Raw genomic sequence first — 17427 nt, 5'->3', positions numbered from 1 at the left:
CCCATTGCCTGACCATCCTCAAAGAGAAGGGGTTTTTAATCTGGTCTGAACTCCTATGGCCAGTGCACCACTAGGCTTATCTCTACCTTCTTGGCAACTTCCCCATGGGTACTGAGGGCTTTCTGTTAGGTCACCCCAAAGCTGTCTCTTCTCCAGGCTGAACAAGCCCCATTGGGCCAACATCTCCTGGCAGGGCAACTGCTGCTGCCCATGCTGAGTTTGAGGGCGTGGGGCCCTCTGCTGTACTTGTTATGTATTACTTTTGTCTTTCTGCCCCAAAATGCACACTGAAATCTATGTGTGGTCTAGGACACAATGGTATTTTTCTTTTCCTAAAACACTTGTGTGTATCACAGCCTTGGTCATAATGCCAAATTTCAGAAATCCAGCTTTTTGTACCTTTACTATTGGGCCTACAGATTGACAGAACCTTAAAAATTCATTATGGATACAGAAAATCATCATTGTGCATTTCTCAATTTATTTTTCTGGGTTAAAGATGCTGCACCAATATACATTCCCATCATTTGCATTTACAGAAATGGAGTCCAGTCATGCAAGGACTCTGTGTATGGAAATAGAATAAAAATCAATGGAAACTCTATTTAGGAGACTTGCAAGAATACAATCAATGATAAAGAGTCATAACAGAGCAGTATAGCTGAACCTAAAAGAAACCTTTCATTGGCTAAAAAAAAATCCCATCAGTACCTAACGGTAAGTACTACCAAATAAATTGCAGAGATATATAAACTGGTGACATATATATTCTGTGCACACAGAATAAGAATATTTTAGAGGATGAAGAGACTTTATCTAAGGTAATTTAACTGCTACTATGTCCTTTAGATACATAAAGAACCAAGACAGAACAATATGAAGAAGACAGTCAATATAAAAGATATTGCAAAATTTGTATGAGGACCTTGCTGTGTCTCTGTAGAGTACAACCTGTTCTCACTTCTGCTGATCTACCACTCTGTCAATGTGGATCTGACCACTCACAAATTTATATTCACAACCCAAAGACAAAGCAGACTTTGACAAAGAGAATAGAACACAGCCATAAACATACCCTGTGTGTCATCATCTACTGTGATTTCTAGATTTTAATGTGTTTCACTGATAATCCATTTTCCTATTCTAACTACGAGCCATTGCAAGCAGTACCTTACCACATAAGCAGTACCCCACAATAGTTACCAGGGGCCTATGTGCTGGGGGCAGTAAGCAAAGAGGGAACAAATAGAGTCTTGCTACAGCACTAGTGAACATAAATTGCTTCTGTATGATTAAATAGCAAAGGTTTGTATGTAATTCCTGCCAGGTGATTGCCTCGAAGATGTTATGTACAGAGACATTCTTGGGTTCCAACACTGGCAAAGTCTGAGTTTTTCTTAAGGCTGCTCTGCTTTCTAGAGGCAGGCACAGATTTTTTGGTAAAATCTAATACAAGCTGTTTTCCAGGAGTATGGTCTCTGTGTGAAGACAGCTATTTTGTGGGAAAATCATCCCTGGACCTCAATGAAAAAAAAAATGGCAGCCAAATATCTGACAAAATTGAGTTGATTCAGTAAAACAAAAAAGCCCCAAAACAATAAAAAAACCCTTCATGATTGTCTTTTTCACACTAAAGGGATACTGGATGCATCTGACACCAACTCTCTGAGAATAAAAAAAAGCAACTAAACACCCACATGGTGTAATTACAGTTTGAAGCTGAAAGCTTTCTCCAATAAGTGGACAGAATGATGAAATTTTGCTTATAATTTAAGGAAGTATGGGATATTTGATTGGAAAAAATATAACAGCCTGCATGAACTCGACAACAGAGTACATAAAGTTGATAAAAGTGATTGCTGCATTTAATAGCTACTGATGGATGGGGTTTATTTCTATTAATTCTCTACCCTTTTTCAAATCCCATTATACCTCTTTCCTTCCTAACTTTCTGTGGCAGTAGTTTCTACAACTTAATAATAAACCTTGTAATAAAAGTTGAAAAGTTTTTGTTGAAAAGTTGGTTTAGACCTATGGTTTAATAATGCAATGATCTATGTCTGCATTGTCATGCTTTGAGAAACAAGGACTATTTCCTTTTTCACATATTCAGAGCAATTTTGCAAGTTGCAACATGTAAACACACACAACATTTTCCTGAAGCATTCAGCTCAGAACACTAACTCCTGAAGAGCCTAACAATATTGCCAGACATAACCTTTTTTTAAAAGAATTACTCTTCCTAGAGGCTCACTAATCGTTCTTAACTCAGGTACAGTATTAAGAAGCAAACAAATAGATGAAAAGAACATAACAGGCACACCAAGCTCTTGCAGACCTGTGGAACTGTGACAGACAGGAGGAAAACAAATTAGTTCAGCAAGGTACTGAATCGACTTAATTTCAAATTTTACTAGCTTAACACCAATTTTGATTTCCTTCGCATTAACCATCATTTATTTTTGTTGCTGAAAACATACCATAACTCATCTGTGAAAGATTACTATAGATTTTTGAATTACCAGTAATGCATATAAGATAAATAAGTTTAATTTCAAGTTATTCCAAGTGTTTTATAATACCAACATTCATTTTTAACAAATTAGATTATATTGACTTTTAAAATAAGGCCTCCTTTGGAAGACTTATCATTTAAACAATTTTCAGGAACCAATTTTCTACTTAAAGTTAATTCTCCTGTGAGTCCATGGAAAACAAAACAAATTCTGATCTATGGGAGCTACACTTTGCAATATTGTCTGTATACAAGCTGACCTATAGACTCATTCGCAAGGACTAACTGGGGATTTTTTTTTGTCCATTCATTGAATTCTTTTGAAGAGGAAGAAGCTGTACCAGCTTATCTAAATTAAATTATCTTTTACAGGTTTTTGGCATGTACTGTATGCTTCTAGTGATTTACAAGACACTACCAAACTCACTTCACCGGCACTAGCAACTAGATTGGAAACAAGAATAGAAAACTGCAATGACAGTGTTTTTATTTCAGTGCATTTGTAGCATTTTGAAATGCCTCAAATTATATTTCAAAAGGTAAATTATTATGTAGTATAATGTCTGACTACCTGAAAAATAGAAAATAAAATGTGAAAATGGACCTATTATAGATTTTTCACCTACACAGCTTTTCAAAAACTCTAAGTCAGTCATTGTTACTTTTAAAATGTCACAATTTTAATTTCATTAAATACTTTTAGAATTAGGATTTGAAAAACAGGATTTTTCTGCCGTGGAGTCAACTCCTGAAGTCAAGTCAAAATATAAGAGACCTTTCCTATGGCACTAATGGCTCTGCATGTTTGATCTTTCATCACTTTCAGTAATTAAGAAACAGTAAAATGCTAATTAACTTACTTTAATTGATAACATGAGAAAACACAGCTTTCTAGTATTATCCCTAATCATGCTCCAAATGGATCAAATAAAGATAATTCATTCAGCTATGAAAGCACAACTACAGAATCACAGAACATATTGCCTATCACTCTTCTTATCTCAAACCATGGCAATACTACTTGTCTGATTTAATTGCAGCTGGAAAGGAAACACCACACAGCCACTTGTTCACTCCAGCCTTCCTGCCAGGGGCAGGGAGGGGAAGTGGAAAGAAAAGGTAAACTTCATGGGCTGAGAAAGAGCAGCTTAATAATGGAGAGGAAATAAAATATAATGCTAATAACAACAACAGAAATTAATACAGTAATATTCACTCTACTATCTTCATTATTGTTATTGTTGTTATTACTGAAAAGAGAAAGAGAGGAATAAAACTCCAGAACGGCAAGTGATGCACAATAAAATTGCTCACCACCCGTCCCCAAGCAGTGATCAGTGCCCTCCAGCCAGTTCCCTGCAGTTTACACACTGAGTATGACATTCTGTGGCATGGAATATCCCTTTGGCCAGTTGGGTTAGCTGTCCTGGCCATGCTCTTTCCTGGATTGTTGTGCTCCTTCTCACTGGCAAAGCATGGGAAATGGGAAAGTCCTTGACATAGGGTAAGCTCTACTCAGCAAAAACTGAAGCATCACTTTGTTATCAACATAATTCTCATTTTAGAGCAAAAAAACACAGCACTGTACCAGCTACAGGAAGGAAATTAACTCTATCCTAGCCAAGACCAAGACACACAGAAAAAAGCTCTGGGACAACTTTCACACCTTCAAATAAAAAAAAAAATGCACATCTGAATTTCTGAGATTTCTATCAGTATTACTATCAATAAAGTAATCTAACCAGGTTTACCACAGACAACTGAGGATCATTGTACAGTCTTCTGTGTCCATGAGTGATTCACTAACCTGCAGGCTCATCAGTATTCTGAATGCACTTGAGCCACACACCTTTGTCCATTTGGCCAGGAACACCCACTAATGTTAATGAAAAGTTCCAAGTCTTAAAGAGTTTGAATGTATAGCAGAGTTAATTTCCTAAAGCTAGAATTTAGGATATTAAATTTTGTTTTTTTTTTATCAAAATCTACACTCTGTTTCAAAAATTAAGGCAAATGTGTTAATAACATAGAACAATGTAAAGTAACCCTTGAAGTTACCTTTTATTGCAATCTCTTTCTGATATTGCCACAGAAATGAATGAGGAATACTGAAACATGAATAACATTCTTATCACTTATATGACCTACAGCACTAATACCAGCAATATAAGTACCTTCTTAAGGACACAGGTCAATAAAAGACAGTACACACACTACTCCTCTGTCTTTAGTACTTGAAAGTGATAGCTGGTTTTAGCTGTAGATGTCTATAGTTTTTGGACATCAAATTTTCTCCTTTGTTCTAGATATTTTGCTTCAACAGAGAGGCAACAATTTATTTTGGTTTCTCAAACTGACATAATTCAGATTTTTTCAATCTGAACTATATTGACTGCAAGAGGAAAAAAAAAGACATATTTCACAGTGCCCATGCTATTAACTAGGGTGCACTGAGATCAAATTCAAACCCTTGATTTGAATTGCAGCTGTCAAATACTTCTCAAGCAGTCACTACACAAGAGCAAGAATCATTATCTAAATGAATTGAGTCACAGTCTGCCATATTGTCTGAGATCTCCCAGGGTCATTCACAACTTAGAATGGGAAACCGGGGATTTACCCTCCCACCTGTATGCCTATTCCACTCTGTACCTGGGAAAAAGAAACCTTTTCAAGCAAGCATTTTCTTCAAAGTAATACTGTTCCCACAAAAACTTTTTATTTACACCTAGTGGTAATTTATTTCCACCCAGACCCAGTAGGAAGCTCTATCTGTCAGAGTAAACCAAGTCTTGAAGTACTCTAGAGTCTACTCTTGCTACAATGGATTTTTATCCTGATAGAATAATTTACTCAAAATCAGTTGCACCATATTCCCTAAAGATGCCTACAAACTACAATGAAGACAGTAATCTATGAGGGCTCTTTTTTCTATAAAATAAAATAAAATAAAATAAAATAAAATAAAATAAAATAAAATAAAATAAAATGAAATGAAATAAAATAAAATATCAAAGATGAGATCCTGAAACAAACAAACAAATAAACAAAAGCCTAAAAAACAACGTACTTGCCCAGCCCAGTGCAAAACAGCAGCTGGAGTTTCTAAATGAAAAATCATAGCCCTATAAACTCATTGAAAACTGCTGTACAATTACCTGCCTTGATTTGTGGCAGAGATATTCTCAGAAAAAAAGCATTATTTGTATCCATGTACATTTCACAAGAGAGTGAGTAGTTTTGTGTAACATTTCTCCTCTCATTAAAAAACAGATAGGTACAATGCTGACATCCTTGTTTATAAGAGACAGAAAATGCTAGAAATTACTCGTTGTCTAGGACACTGATTTAAAATACATTAAAAAAGCTGCACCATTCTTATAAAGACTCTAAGACTAGGGCTTAAAATACTTACTTAATAATGTCTCCTTCTAGAGCAATCACTCGTTTAATGATCTTCTGTTCAGGATTTCTAGGAGACCTGAGACAGGAGATAAGGTTACACAATCAGTACCATTCCCATTCTTTTAAGAAGATGAAAGAAATAGACACTATGGAAGTCATTAGAAGATTCCATGTTCTCCTTGAGTTAGCATCATCAAAATGTTCCACGGGGAAGTGAAGCTACTGCAATCCTTGTCACTGCAAACCATCACTGAAAGCAGTTGATGACCTCCTTACAAACAGCACAATAATCAACACACCTTTGATCATGAAAAATACACTCCACAACACTAAAAGTAAAGCATCCCATGAACCAATGAGGAAGGTACCTTTGCAAATAGATTAATGTATTAAAACCTGAATCCCCCACCATTTGCTGGGAAAATGTGTTAAACATTTATGTCTTTCAATCAATTTTGGAGGAAAAAATCTTCTATGTTATATTAATATCTATCACTAATTTAGGTAAGCCTTGCCTAGGAAATTGTGGAAGTTTAAAAATAAAAGTTGCAAAATTCTCTGAAAGTTGCAGCTTCTGAATGCATTGTCTTTCACTTAAGTTTTTCCCATAGCATCTTTAATTGAGTAGATTCTGATCATACATTACATAATAATATGAGAAAGCAAAGATGTACTTGCATGTACAGCCTGAATATCCCAACTTCCTGGATGCATATTATTAGATAGACTATTAAAAGTGTTATTCTACTGTAGTTTTGACAGGTTAATGTAGATATATATTCACAATAAATTTTCATTTTCTTTATACTTTACATTTTTTCTTACTTTTCACTTTAAATTATCTAACTATGCAAACTTAGAAGAATATCTTCATGTTATTAAAAAACAATTCTTTTTATTTGCTGCTTACGTACACAGAAAAGTCAGGGAAGGAACAAACTTTTTATTTTCTGTTGATGCTTGGGTTCTCCCTATTAAGGTTTCAAGTACAATCTGCTAGACACACCACTTACAGAGGTGTATATTACAGTTTTCATGGCTAAAACCATCTTTGAGCTCATCTCTGGTCAAATGGTAAGATTACACTTCTTTAAAAAGCAAAGCTGAGCTATGTCTGGATGAAAAGCTTGCCCACACTGCTGCATGACTGAAGGCATTTGAGGTTCACTTCCAGTTCGAATAGTTAAAACAAAAAATGGGTTCAGATTTATTCGTTCATTTTTTTTTTAATATTATTCTAAAAAAATCCAAATATTTTAAATTTAGTTTGAGGTTTTAATATTTTTTCTTGTGTGTGCATGTCATTGCATTTGAAATAAATTTCTCTTTCAAAGTAATGAAATAAAATTCAAGAAGCCTAATTTTGAATTTCAAAATGTCAAATAGCTTCCCTTTACATTTTACCAAGCCTGGAAACCTATTTTCAACAAGCAATGAGAAACACTGAACATGAATAAAGGCCATATATTTATTCCCTAGTCATCACTCAAATTTTCAAATCATTATGTAATTTACAGTAATATTTTATTTAGCATCAATTTTACATGAATAGTTGCGTATTCCAGCTCAGCCTTGCATTTCATGTTCCTTCTTAAGGCAGGAGCACACAGTTTCATCATATTTTATATGTCAGTCATGGGAGGAATTAATCAAGTTTTAGATGTTTGTATGATTTAAATATATGGAATATCCACAGCACTTTCTGATGCTGCTCCTTGCAAGCAACATTTACTTCGTTGAGCACTCATTTGAGCATTGACCATGTCCTATTCTCAACCAAAGCACAGTCTATGAAAAGACACACCTTTAAGCTCTTATAAACTTTAAATATTTTTTTAATTACTTTACTGCTAACTGATTTAAACTTCAATCTATTTAAGCTCAAGCTGTAATATTTCCCATGTAAAATTTAAGTAATGGAAATGATAATACATAATGTATGTGATGAAATGTGCATTTCTTAAAGATTGAATGAAAACAGATTTTATGTTTTCTCTTTCAAAATTCTGTTCTGTTTTGACACTTCACTTTCAAAAAAAGGTTCTCAGCAACTTCCCAGAAGGCATCTCCACATGATTAGAATATATATATTGTTATGCAATTATTGATCTCCCTTAATTTTCTGTCCTCGTGCAAAAATTTCTACTGACCTTGGAAAAACATCTCTCTAAATTTGAGGTATGGGTAATTATTCTAAGAGTAGTTACTTGGTTACATGGCTAGCAATGACATATTTAAATTGAATATAATTCATCAGAAAAACTTCAAGGAATTTCTTGCAGATATTATTATGAAAGAGCAATATTTTTAATACTAGAACCAAAATATTTTTTAAATAAATTTCATACTAACATTCTGATTATAATTAATTAAAATGGCAAAGGACTGGTAAAAGACAGATGAGCAGGTTCAAAGTGGCCAATAATACAGGCACTTTTAGACCAAGGATTTTCAGGAGCTGAGCAGAATGGTTTTTTTCTAAGAGCCAGTGTGCAGCCAGGAGGTAAGAGAGACTGGTTCTGAAGTGATGGATGTCGATGCCTTCCTGAATGGTGTATAGCATAACCCTGGGATTTCACTGATTATTGAAATCACAAAAACATACAGGCCATTTCTGTCTTCTGTGTTCAATCCTGCAGAGAACAGTGCGGGATCACGCTGCCACAAAGCACATTTCCCAGGAAAAACACGAAATTATATAGCCAGCAGAAAAATCCACTTTTTAGCAAGTGATTGTCAGATAGAAATTGTGACAATTCCCTGAAAGATTTCTCTTTACATATTTAGCAACTGAGTATTTCAGTCAATATTACTCCTAAACCTCTCCCTTTCAACCACTTGGATTATTTATTTATTCCAGTGGACACTGCCCAATTTTAAATAATTGCTCCATGAGCTAATTAACATTTGATCAAACAAAAAATTTTCATAACATTTCTTGGTTTTGTATGTGTCATTTGAGTCTTCTTTCGTTCTTTGAATTTTCTACGTACATTCTTCTCAAGAACCTCCACAGCAAATCATCCTAGACTTCCATTTCTACTGGCTTTTCTAGAGAGAAAGTTTTTAGAAAATGTCCTAAGATCCTAGCAAAATAACAGAAGCACTGTCTAAATAAATAAATACTACAACACACATTACTACTTTTTTCCATTAATAAACACTCAGAGGTTTTTTTGGTACCTGCATTAGAAAGAGACCTGATTCTGTGAAATCAATGAAAAAGCAGACAATATATTTCAAAGGGATAGCTTCAATTGATACTTTAATGATCTACATGTGTTTAATGTTACACATCCATTATCACAGACAACCTGGAAAAATTCTGTGCTCACTCTTTGAAAATTGTTGGAATTTTTATACCAATTTAGGATCTTCTAGAACAGAACTAATAGCAGGCATTTATTAAAACGTTGCAGAAACTTTAGGCACTTTTCTCTGCAATTTTTATATGAATATATCTATTTATTTATGCATATGCATAAGTATGTATATTACTGTTAGAAAATTGTTTAACTTTTTATGAGATAGAAGCAAGACGTTTAGGCAGCAGCCTCAAAGTTTGTCTTCATATTATTCTCAGTTTACTTCAGATTGAGTTTCATGTGACTTGATCATCATTTACATGGTGGCAATGGAAAAAATTAGGACTGTGTTGTAGTATAAACAGACTGAAATAATGAAGACCATCTTCTTCAAAATTAAAATTTCTGCTTCTATTTATGCTTTTAATGCCAGATACATAAACGGATTTAACTCCATAAAACAGGATAAGAGAGAATTTTTGAGATCTCAGCCTAACATTGTGATCCAAAGCCATTCACTCAGTGAGTTCTTCATTTCTCAAAACTAACTGCTCTCTCATCAAAAATTCTAGCATAGCTGGAGTCTACACTTCTGGGAATTTCCAGGATTAATGCCGGAGGGAAAATATGCTGTTTGTCTCTTTCTCAACCCATTTGGGGATCCAATAAATAGCTAGAGGAGTAACTAAAATGTAGATGGAGTCCAGAATAAGCAGCATTAATATATCTAAAGAACTGAGAACCTCACAGTATGGTTTTGCTGGCTCTACCTAAAAAATATGCTTGAAGGAAGAGGAAAGAGAAGCAGTGAGCTAACTCATTTTTATTTTCTGTTGTTTATCCTTGCTTCCTGTTGTCAGTATAGTAGCTGATGCTCAAACTCTCTACAGAAGTAAATATGTAGCAATATCCACTTTTTCATTCCTTCTAGCCCCATAGCTTTGATAGAACAGATCCAACATAGACAATTCTAAATACTGTATAAGAATGGAAATTTACTTCATATAGGCACATATTTTCTAAACCAAAATATTTTTAATCTGCTTAACTTTTTTCTCAGTCTCTAACTTTCATCTAAATTCCATGCTTCTTTATGCAGATACAGAATCTCATAATAAATGTAATATCCAATTACATCATAGGTTATGACACAATTTCTATATTGTGGCAACTAGCATGCAATTTAACAGTGAAGAAAACCTCCAAGGTTATGACACAATTTCTATATAGTGGCAGATAACATGCAATTTAACAGTGAAGGAAAAAAATTTTTACATTTTATTCTTCCTTTTTTTTTCATTCTTATTATCAATTTCTCTTGTACAGAATTACTGCAATAAATGTATCCAGTACCTGGTTTAGTATTTGTGTTCAGTTTGGACCCACCAGTACAAGAAAGGCAACTGGAAAAAGTGGCACCAAAATAATAGTAACAGAAGAGCAATGTAACAGCAGTGGCTAAGGAAATCGGGTTTGTGCAGATTAGAGATTAGGCAAAGGGTTCAATTGCTATTGTCATCTATCTAAGTGTTGATTAGGAATTCAGAAATTTTGGAAAGGTATGCAGCAAAAGCGATTAGCAAACAACATGAGCAGCAGCAAGGGAAATTCCAGTCGTGCAGTTTGACCTGAGAGGCTGAGAACCACAGACATACTTAGAGCTCAATGGGACACAGGTCTGGGCAGTCTGACCCAAATTCAGTTTAACCTGCCTTGAGTGGGTGGTAAGATTAGATAAGACATAAATTACTTTTCACTTCTACAGCCTTTAGTCTTATTCAAGTGTATGAAGAATCAGGATGTAATATCTTAAATTACAAAATATTTTGTCACACATGCAAGCTCTAATGCTAGAAGAGACCACACTGATCACTGAATTTATCTGCTGTAGCCCACAGATAATTTTTTTGTGTTTTTCTTACAGTATCTAATTCTATTAGAAAGCATTTTTAAAGAACGTTATGATATCATGTCTCAACATTCTGAGCTGCAATGAGACTAACATCCAGAGAAATTACTCCACAGTTTAATTATCCTTGCTATTAGGAAATTGCATCTTCATTCAAAATTGAATTTATCCTAGTTCAATTTCAATTTCATGCCTTCTCCTCCAAGGCAGAAAACCCCTCAACATCTTATTTCTTCTTCAAAGAAAGATTTGGGTACATTACTTCTTAAATTTCTCTTGGATTCATCAGCCAGAATTGCCTAAAATTCTTAGCACATAATTTTCCAATTCTGGGACCCCTTTTTGTTACTATTTTTCAAACTCCTCCAAGGTTTTAATTTTCTTCTTAGCATAAATAGTAATCTAGCATTATTCATCTTGGATTATTAGTATGCTTAGTATTCAACTAAGTAGAGCAACATGCCCTTATTTTCTGGCTTAATCAAAAAATTTATTTACTGTTTCTTAACATTCCATTTATTTTTGTATAGTCAGGCATAAAGCTCATCCTTTTCATCCTAGGACCTGGTGTTGAAAAGACACCAAAAGTGGCAATTAAGCCTTCTCTGAGTAAACTGCTTGCTAAAACAATTAAACAATAAATTTTAGATCACTACTTGCACTTCATATTCAATAGAGCATGTTTGTGAACACCAACCATGTGATTCACATCATGCTACCCTGTCTTTCCTTGCACTGCTTGCACACTTGGCCAATGATTTACGAAGACAATTGACAAAACCAGCCCCTGACTTTGGATGACACAGCAATCTGCTGGAAATATTACTATTCACAAATGTGCCTCCAACCATATCTACACCTTCACAGCCGAAGAGAGCCTGTTTGTTATCTGTCTAATGTCCCCCATTAACTCCACAAAAGGAAAATTTCTTGATCAAAATATAATGTAGAACTAAAAAGAACGTGTGAAGAAAATAAATACCTATATTATAGCCTGTATCAAAATTATATTTACTTAGCTGTTTTATAATTTTGAATTTAAAACACACCAGGTTTGCTTGACAAAACCTACTCCTGAATTAATGCCTTTAAGGGTATTTTAGCTTCTACAAATAGAATAAGAAATAAACCATGTGATTATTTTTCTCAGATAAGACATTCCTAAGGGCCTTCTCTTTGTTCGAATGCCGGAAATTTATTGCAGGTCATGAAGTCATTTGCATTTTCTCCTTTATCTTTCAGCCTCTTCATTTTTCAAATGGTATTCCATATTACAAAAACTGTTTGAGACCATTCTTGCCTGTCAGTATCAATGTTTGAACCCCTTTCTGGTCTAAAACTCTGTTATACTTTTAGAGGAAGTGAAATAGATTAGATTAGCGACTTTTTCAAACAGAAATATTATGCAGAACTTATATGAAATTTTGAGAATGTTAGCAGATAACAAGAACATCAAAAACAGTTCCTCAGATTCTCCTAGACTTCCTCTGGGCTAAATTTGAGCAAGCAGGCCCAGACTTAATAAATACTAGTTTAGTGAAACATTTTGAATATTCACAATTTTTCACTCATAATTTACAAAGTACATAAAAACCAGCCGTCGCACCAACCGGTTTAGGCATAAGTTCTAGTAATGCTTGATTTGCTCAGCATCTCCAACGCAAAACATGTATAAAAACATCATTAAAAATATGAGAAAAACTGCTTCTAGGAACATCCTGTAATTCCTAACTCCATACTATATTAACACTTCTTACTCAAACCTCTGTTAAAGCATAACCATTCACTGCCAAAAAAAACCATTTTGTTTTTACTGAAAGTAGTTACTTATAATAATTATAGATTCTAAGCATGCACTGGTGGAGAAGTAGTGTTTTATTTTTCTTACATTTCAAACTATTTGTGTATAACCTAGAACAATGCTTACCTGAAATTTCTTGGTGAATTCTGAGCAACCTCTAAACAAAAATAACAATCTGAATAGAACACCTGCATGAAGCCTCAGAAAAGGAGTCATACACTTTGTTGCCATAGTTAGAGCAAGTAAACAATTCTCTCAAGCTCTGCACTTAGAAGGGTTCAAGAAACAAGTGGATGTGGCACTTAGTGCTATGGTCTGGTCAGTAAAGTGGTGTTCAGTCAAGGATTGGACTCAATCATCTTGGAGGTCTTTTCCAATCATGAAGTTTCTCTGTTTCTTGCATGCTTGTTTCTCCTTTCCCTTTCTAATGGGCTTCCATTCCTTTCCTTCTCTCTGCAATCTGGTTTAGTCTTGAGCTTTCAAACAGAGCAGGGAGTAACTCTCCAAAGTGAAAAAGTTGCTTCCATGGAAATAAACATCCACAATGTTATCTCCCAGTACCAGACATTATTTACCACAGATCTCCCACACTAAGGATGGAGTTGGAGGGAAATTAATAAAGATCTGCATAATTTCAAAACTGAGTTATCCCTGGTAAATCTACAGCATGCTATAGAATTGCAGCCTCGCTGTATGATGAGACATCAGCAGTATCAGCTTTTCAGTGTTTTTCAAAGGTGTTGGAAGGATATTGCAAATAATTTAGTCCTCAGCAGCAAATAACTATGGATTCTCCCTAGTATTAACTAGATCTATGATTCCCACATGACAAAATTAAGCAATCTTTTCTACACTTTGGATCAGGCAATTAAAATTGTGCATCTGAAAAACTTTCAGAATTATTTAAAAGAGAAAGTAAAAAATTAATAATAAAAAATTAATTACATCTCCATTAGAAATTACTATTTTTAAATTACATCTATTTAGCTACAGTAAGGCAAGGAAAAAAAAAGGAGGATAATTAAAAACTCTAAATAAAATGCTTCACAGCAATTAAACTAATTGGTACTGCAAAACAACATGACAAGGGAGTCTGAAAAAACCCTCAAAATACTATAGTAACTTGGAAGTATAGCTGCTAATTGAAGTAAAATCATATTTAATTGTTTCTCAGCCTTCCAATCTAACCGCTTTAAGGTTAAATGACTCAGCTGCTTGTAATGCAGGCTGTGTAATCACAATAGTTATGTGCACTTGACCTTCTTCCTGTTAACAGGGAGACTCAATTAATTACTTGCTGTTTTAACCAGCCATTTCACCTTATCTTCACCTTTTTCAAAAGGGTTGAGTAACTCTAACTTAACCTTTGACTTTGGAAACATACAGAAATATTTATCTACAAAATAGGAAGTTAGCCTGATCTAGGAAGGAGAATACCTGGGTTTCTATGCTTAAGAAAAAACAGTAATATATGCACTGTTTCATTAACCACTATGCTGTAATGTAGGAGCCACATTTTATCTTTACTACAGCTGCCCAAATATTCTACTCTGTAATGGAAATAAAATATTACTTACTTCTATTGTAACAGACAACAGAGGGAAATGCACAGAACACTGCAAAATGTAATCAATTGCTTGTAAATAGTTCTTACATTGCCACATGGGATATTAGATAGAAATAACCTAAATAATCTACACATTACCTATTAAAATGATCAAAAAAATTATGCTGTAATATGCATTTCTATACCTTCCTCCATTCTGGCTTTAGACCTCTTCCAAGCATACAAAATCAAGTAATCAGTTGCTCACCCTAAAATGGCAATTGTACCTACACACCACACATTGTGCAGTAATTTTCAATCATTATTCCTTTCTAATGGGGTGCCAGAAAACTTGTCTAGTTATAGAACACCACCACAACTATTAAAAAAATACTAGATGCACATTTAGGTGTTACAAACATCAGTGACCTAGGAATCAAAACATTATTTATTTTGAGATAATAAACATTAAGAAGTCTGGTTCTTATATTGTCTCTCCTGGAGACTAAATTTACAGTGTCAGATAGGATTAACATTATATTTAGTTAAAAAGAAATATGACTCTAAAGAAGCCAAAGTTTTTATCTATTTTGAAATCACCTAAACTCCATCAGCACACTGCTTTTTAAATTTTTCTAGTGCTGTTTCAAACACCTGTTGTGAAAATCTCTTTCTTGATAATTCTAAGTAGCTGGATATATTTTCTCAAATGTAATCTCAGCTACAGCCAAGAAACTAAGCCTTTCAGATGAGTTGAGTCTGTTATAGTCAGTACAAAGAGTGTAACAATTAAAGTGGGATGAATCAGTCTTTGGAGGAGTATCTCTCTCCTCAATGACTACAAAAGAAGACAGACATCAGCTCAGTCTAGCCATCTTGACAGTAAATGATTAAAGATAAACTGCTTAAAAATATTGTTTCATCTACCTTATAAATATCTATAGCAGATTTTGGTTTTCAAATAACACAAGAAAGCAAGTATTAACAGAGAGGTAAAGACTAATAACAATATAATGTATACTTTTTATATAGTTGTAATATACCTTCTTAGTAAAAAAAAGTTTAAGAGTAAAGACATGTCAATGTCAATTCACAGAAAACCAAAAAAACCCACCAATTTAAAGTTCCCTACAGAGGTCAATAGAAGTCCTGACTTCAGGATCATTTATCTTTTTTTCTTTATTTAATAGTGCTGCATGCAATACTAATACTTTTTTGCATATTTATGACAAATAAAATGAAAATCAATTATCTTCCAATTAGTAAAGCATAAAGATGGAAGTTTAACTAAGAAAAGATTTTTCTATCTCTATTCATGGTCATTAAAAAAAAACTGTCCATAAGATAGAATACTAAATATCTTTATGTTCTCACTAAGCACATGAATACATAAATTATTTTCAGAGTGTGCAACGTTAACTTCACTGGAACTTGTATACAATTATATCATAAAATAACATTTCAGAAATAGAGAGTGCTGCTAAAGAATAACCGATTTATATAGCTGAAAATTTAGTATTTTTTTGTAATAGAATACAGAAAAAAGTGAGAACCAGCATTAGCAAAACACAGCCACAGTTGCCAAATGTCATTTGCAGAAGTTACAAGACATGCTTTAAAAAAAGAACAGTCATAAGATTACTGGACACAGGTAAAACCTCTGACAATAAAAAGAAACCAACCTAAAGTTGGATTTTTTTTGCTTCACAGCTTCCACTTTTATATTAGATACAGAATTAACTGCAGGTGGCCATGCTGCAGATGACATCAAGCTGAATTAACCTTAGATTGGCTACTGTGACAGAAATCCTTGTAGTACTAGAATTTATGACCTGCTTATGAGGATTTAGCAAAAAGAGGCAATGGCACATTGAATAGGGAGTGTTTTTCCACATTATATTCTGTCCCAAAACATGATCTTCTGTGTCAGCAGGTCATCAAGCATTTTGCTCCATTTGGTAATAACTGCATTATCTTCTACATATGTGCTTCCACAGAAAGAAGAAGGGACCCTTCACAATAACTAAGGGTATTGTTTTAAGAGACTTTGATCACTTGAGCATGCACTTTGAGGCGTTTGTCAAGAATAAAAAAGTGCCCCATGTTGGTTTTCGCCATGAGATTTTTAAGATTCTGAGCTGTAAGACATTTCTTCTCTTGTATGATGGCAAATGTATTTATGTAAAATAATAAGAAAGGAAGATTAAAGAGATAAGAACTATCATAAACAGTGAACAGCATAAATGAGTAAAATATTTCTATCTACAGATGCTTTTTTCCCTTCATCCATAGGAGTTTACAAGCTTTTTAGACAGTGCTCCCCTTTGCTGGGAAGGCCATCTGCTCTCTCTCTGCCCCAGCTGTGCACACAGCCCCAGGGTTTGGTCTGCACACTTGCTTCCCAGCTCTTCCCACGCTTCAGTCCACTCTGGTTATTCCACCCAAAACAAATTCTTCAGTCTCAGCCAGCAGCAAACCCCATCCTAACCCCATCCAGCCTGTCAAACTCAAACCTAGGTGACAGTTTCCCACAGAAGGTCCCTGTCACCATTTTCTCTAAGGAAGTGACATGCTGCTCAGAATATTGCTAGATAAGGGAGAGACTGGCAGAAGAGATAAGAAGGGAGAGGGAAAGAATAGTTTCTACAATAAATTTTGTAGAAACTTTTTTCACATTCTGAGGACTAATTCCTCTTCACCTCTATCCAGGGGTGAATAGAAATACATCCATATTTCAAACAAATAGTTTATATTTTTATCTTCACCTTTTTTAACTGGATCCATGAAGAACAAGGTGAATTCCAGTATTACTAAAATTTGAAAATTTTGGGCCAGTCTTAAGTGTCTTTTAACCCATTGATCCATGGGTTTGGGGTTTTTAAAAGAAAAATTCTTATTTCTGAAAGTTTTATAGAACAAAAACAAAAGGAGAAAGTCTTCTCACTG

General features: G+C 34.3%; 1 protein-coding gene across 1 annotated transcript in view; it reads right to left on the bottom strand.

Annotated features, from left to right (window-relative positions):
- IMMP2L (inner mitochondrial membrane peptidase subunit 2) overlaps positions 1 to 17427 on the bottom strand; it is a 406503-nt gene that overhangs the window by 133409 nt on the left and 255667 nt on the right. The window contains exon 4 of the mRNA XM_036400427.1: positions 5931 to 5996. Coding sequence (XP_036256320.1) covers positions 5931 to 5996 — 66 coding nt within the window. The remainder of the gene's footprint in view (positions 1 to 5930; positions 5997 to 17427) is intronic.

The sequence above is a fragment of the Molothrus ater genome, chromosome 5 (genome assembly GCF_012460135.2).
Source record: "Molothrus ater isolate BHLD 08-10-18 breed brown headed cowbird chromosome 5, BPBGC_Mater_1.1, whole genome shotgun sequence".
Lineage (NCBI taxonomy): Eukaryota > Metazoa > Chordata > Aves > Passeriformes > Icteridae > Molothrus > Molothrus ater.
Note: the sequence above shows the minus strand (reverse complement) of the source record. Positions and strands in the feature narration are given on the sequence as shown.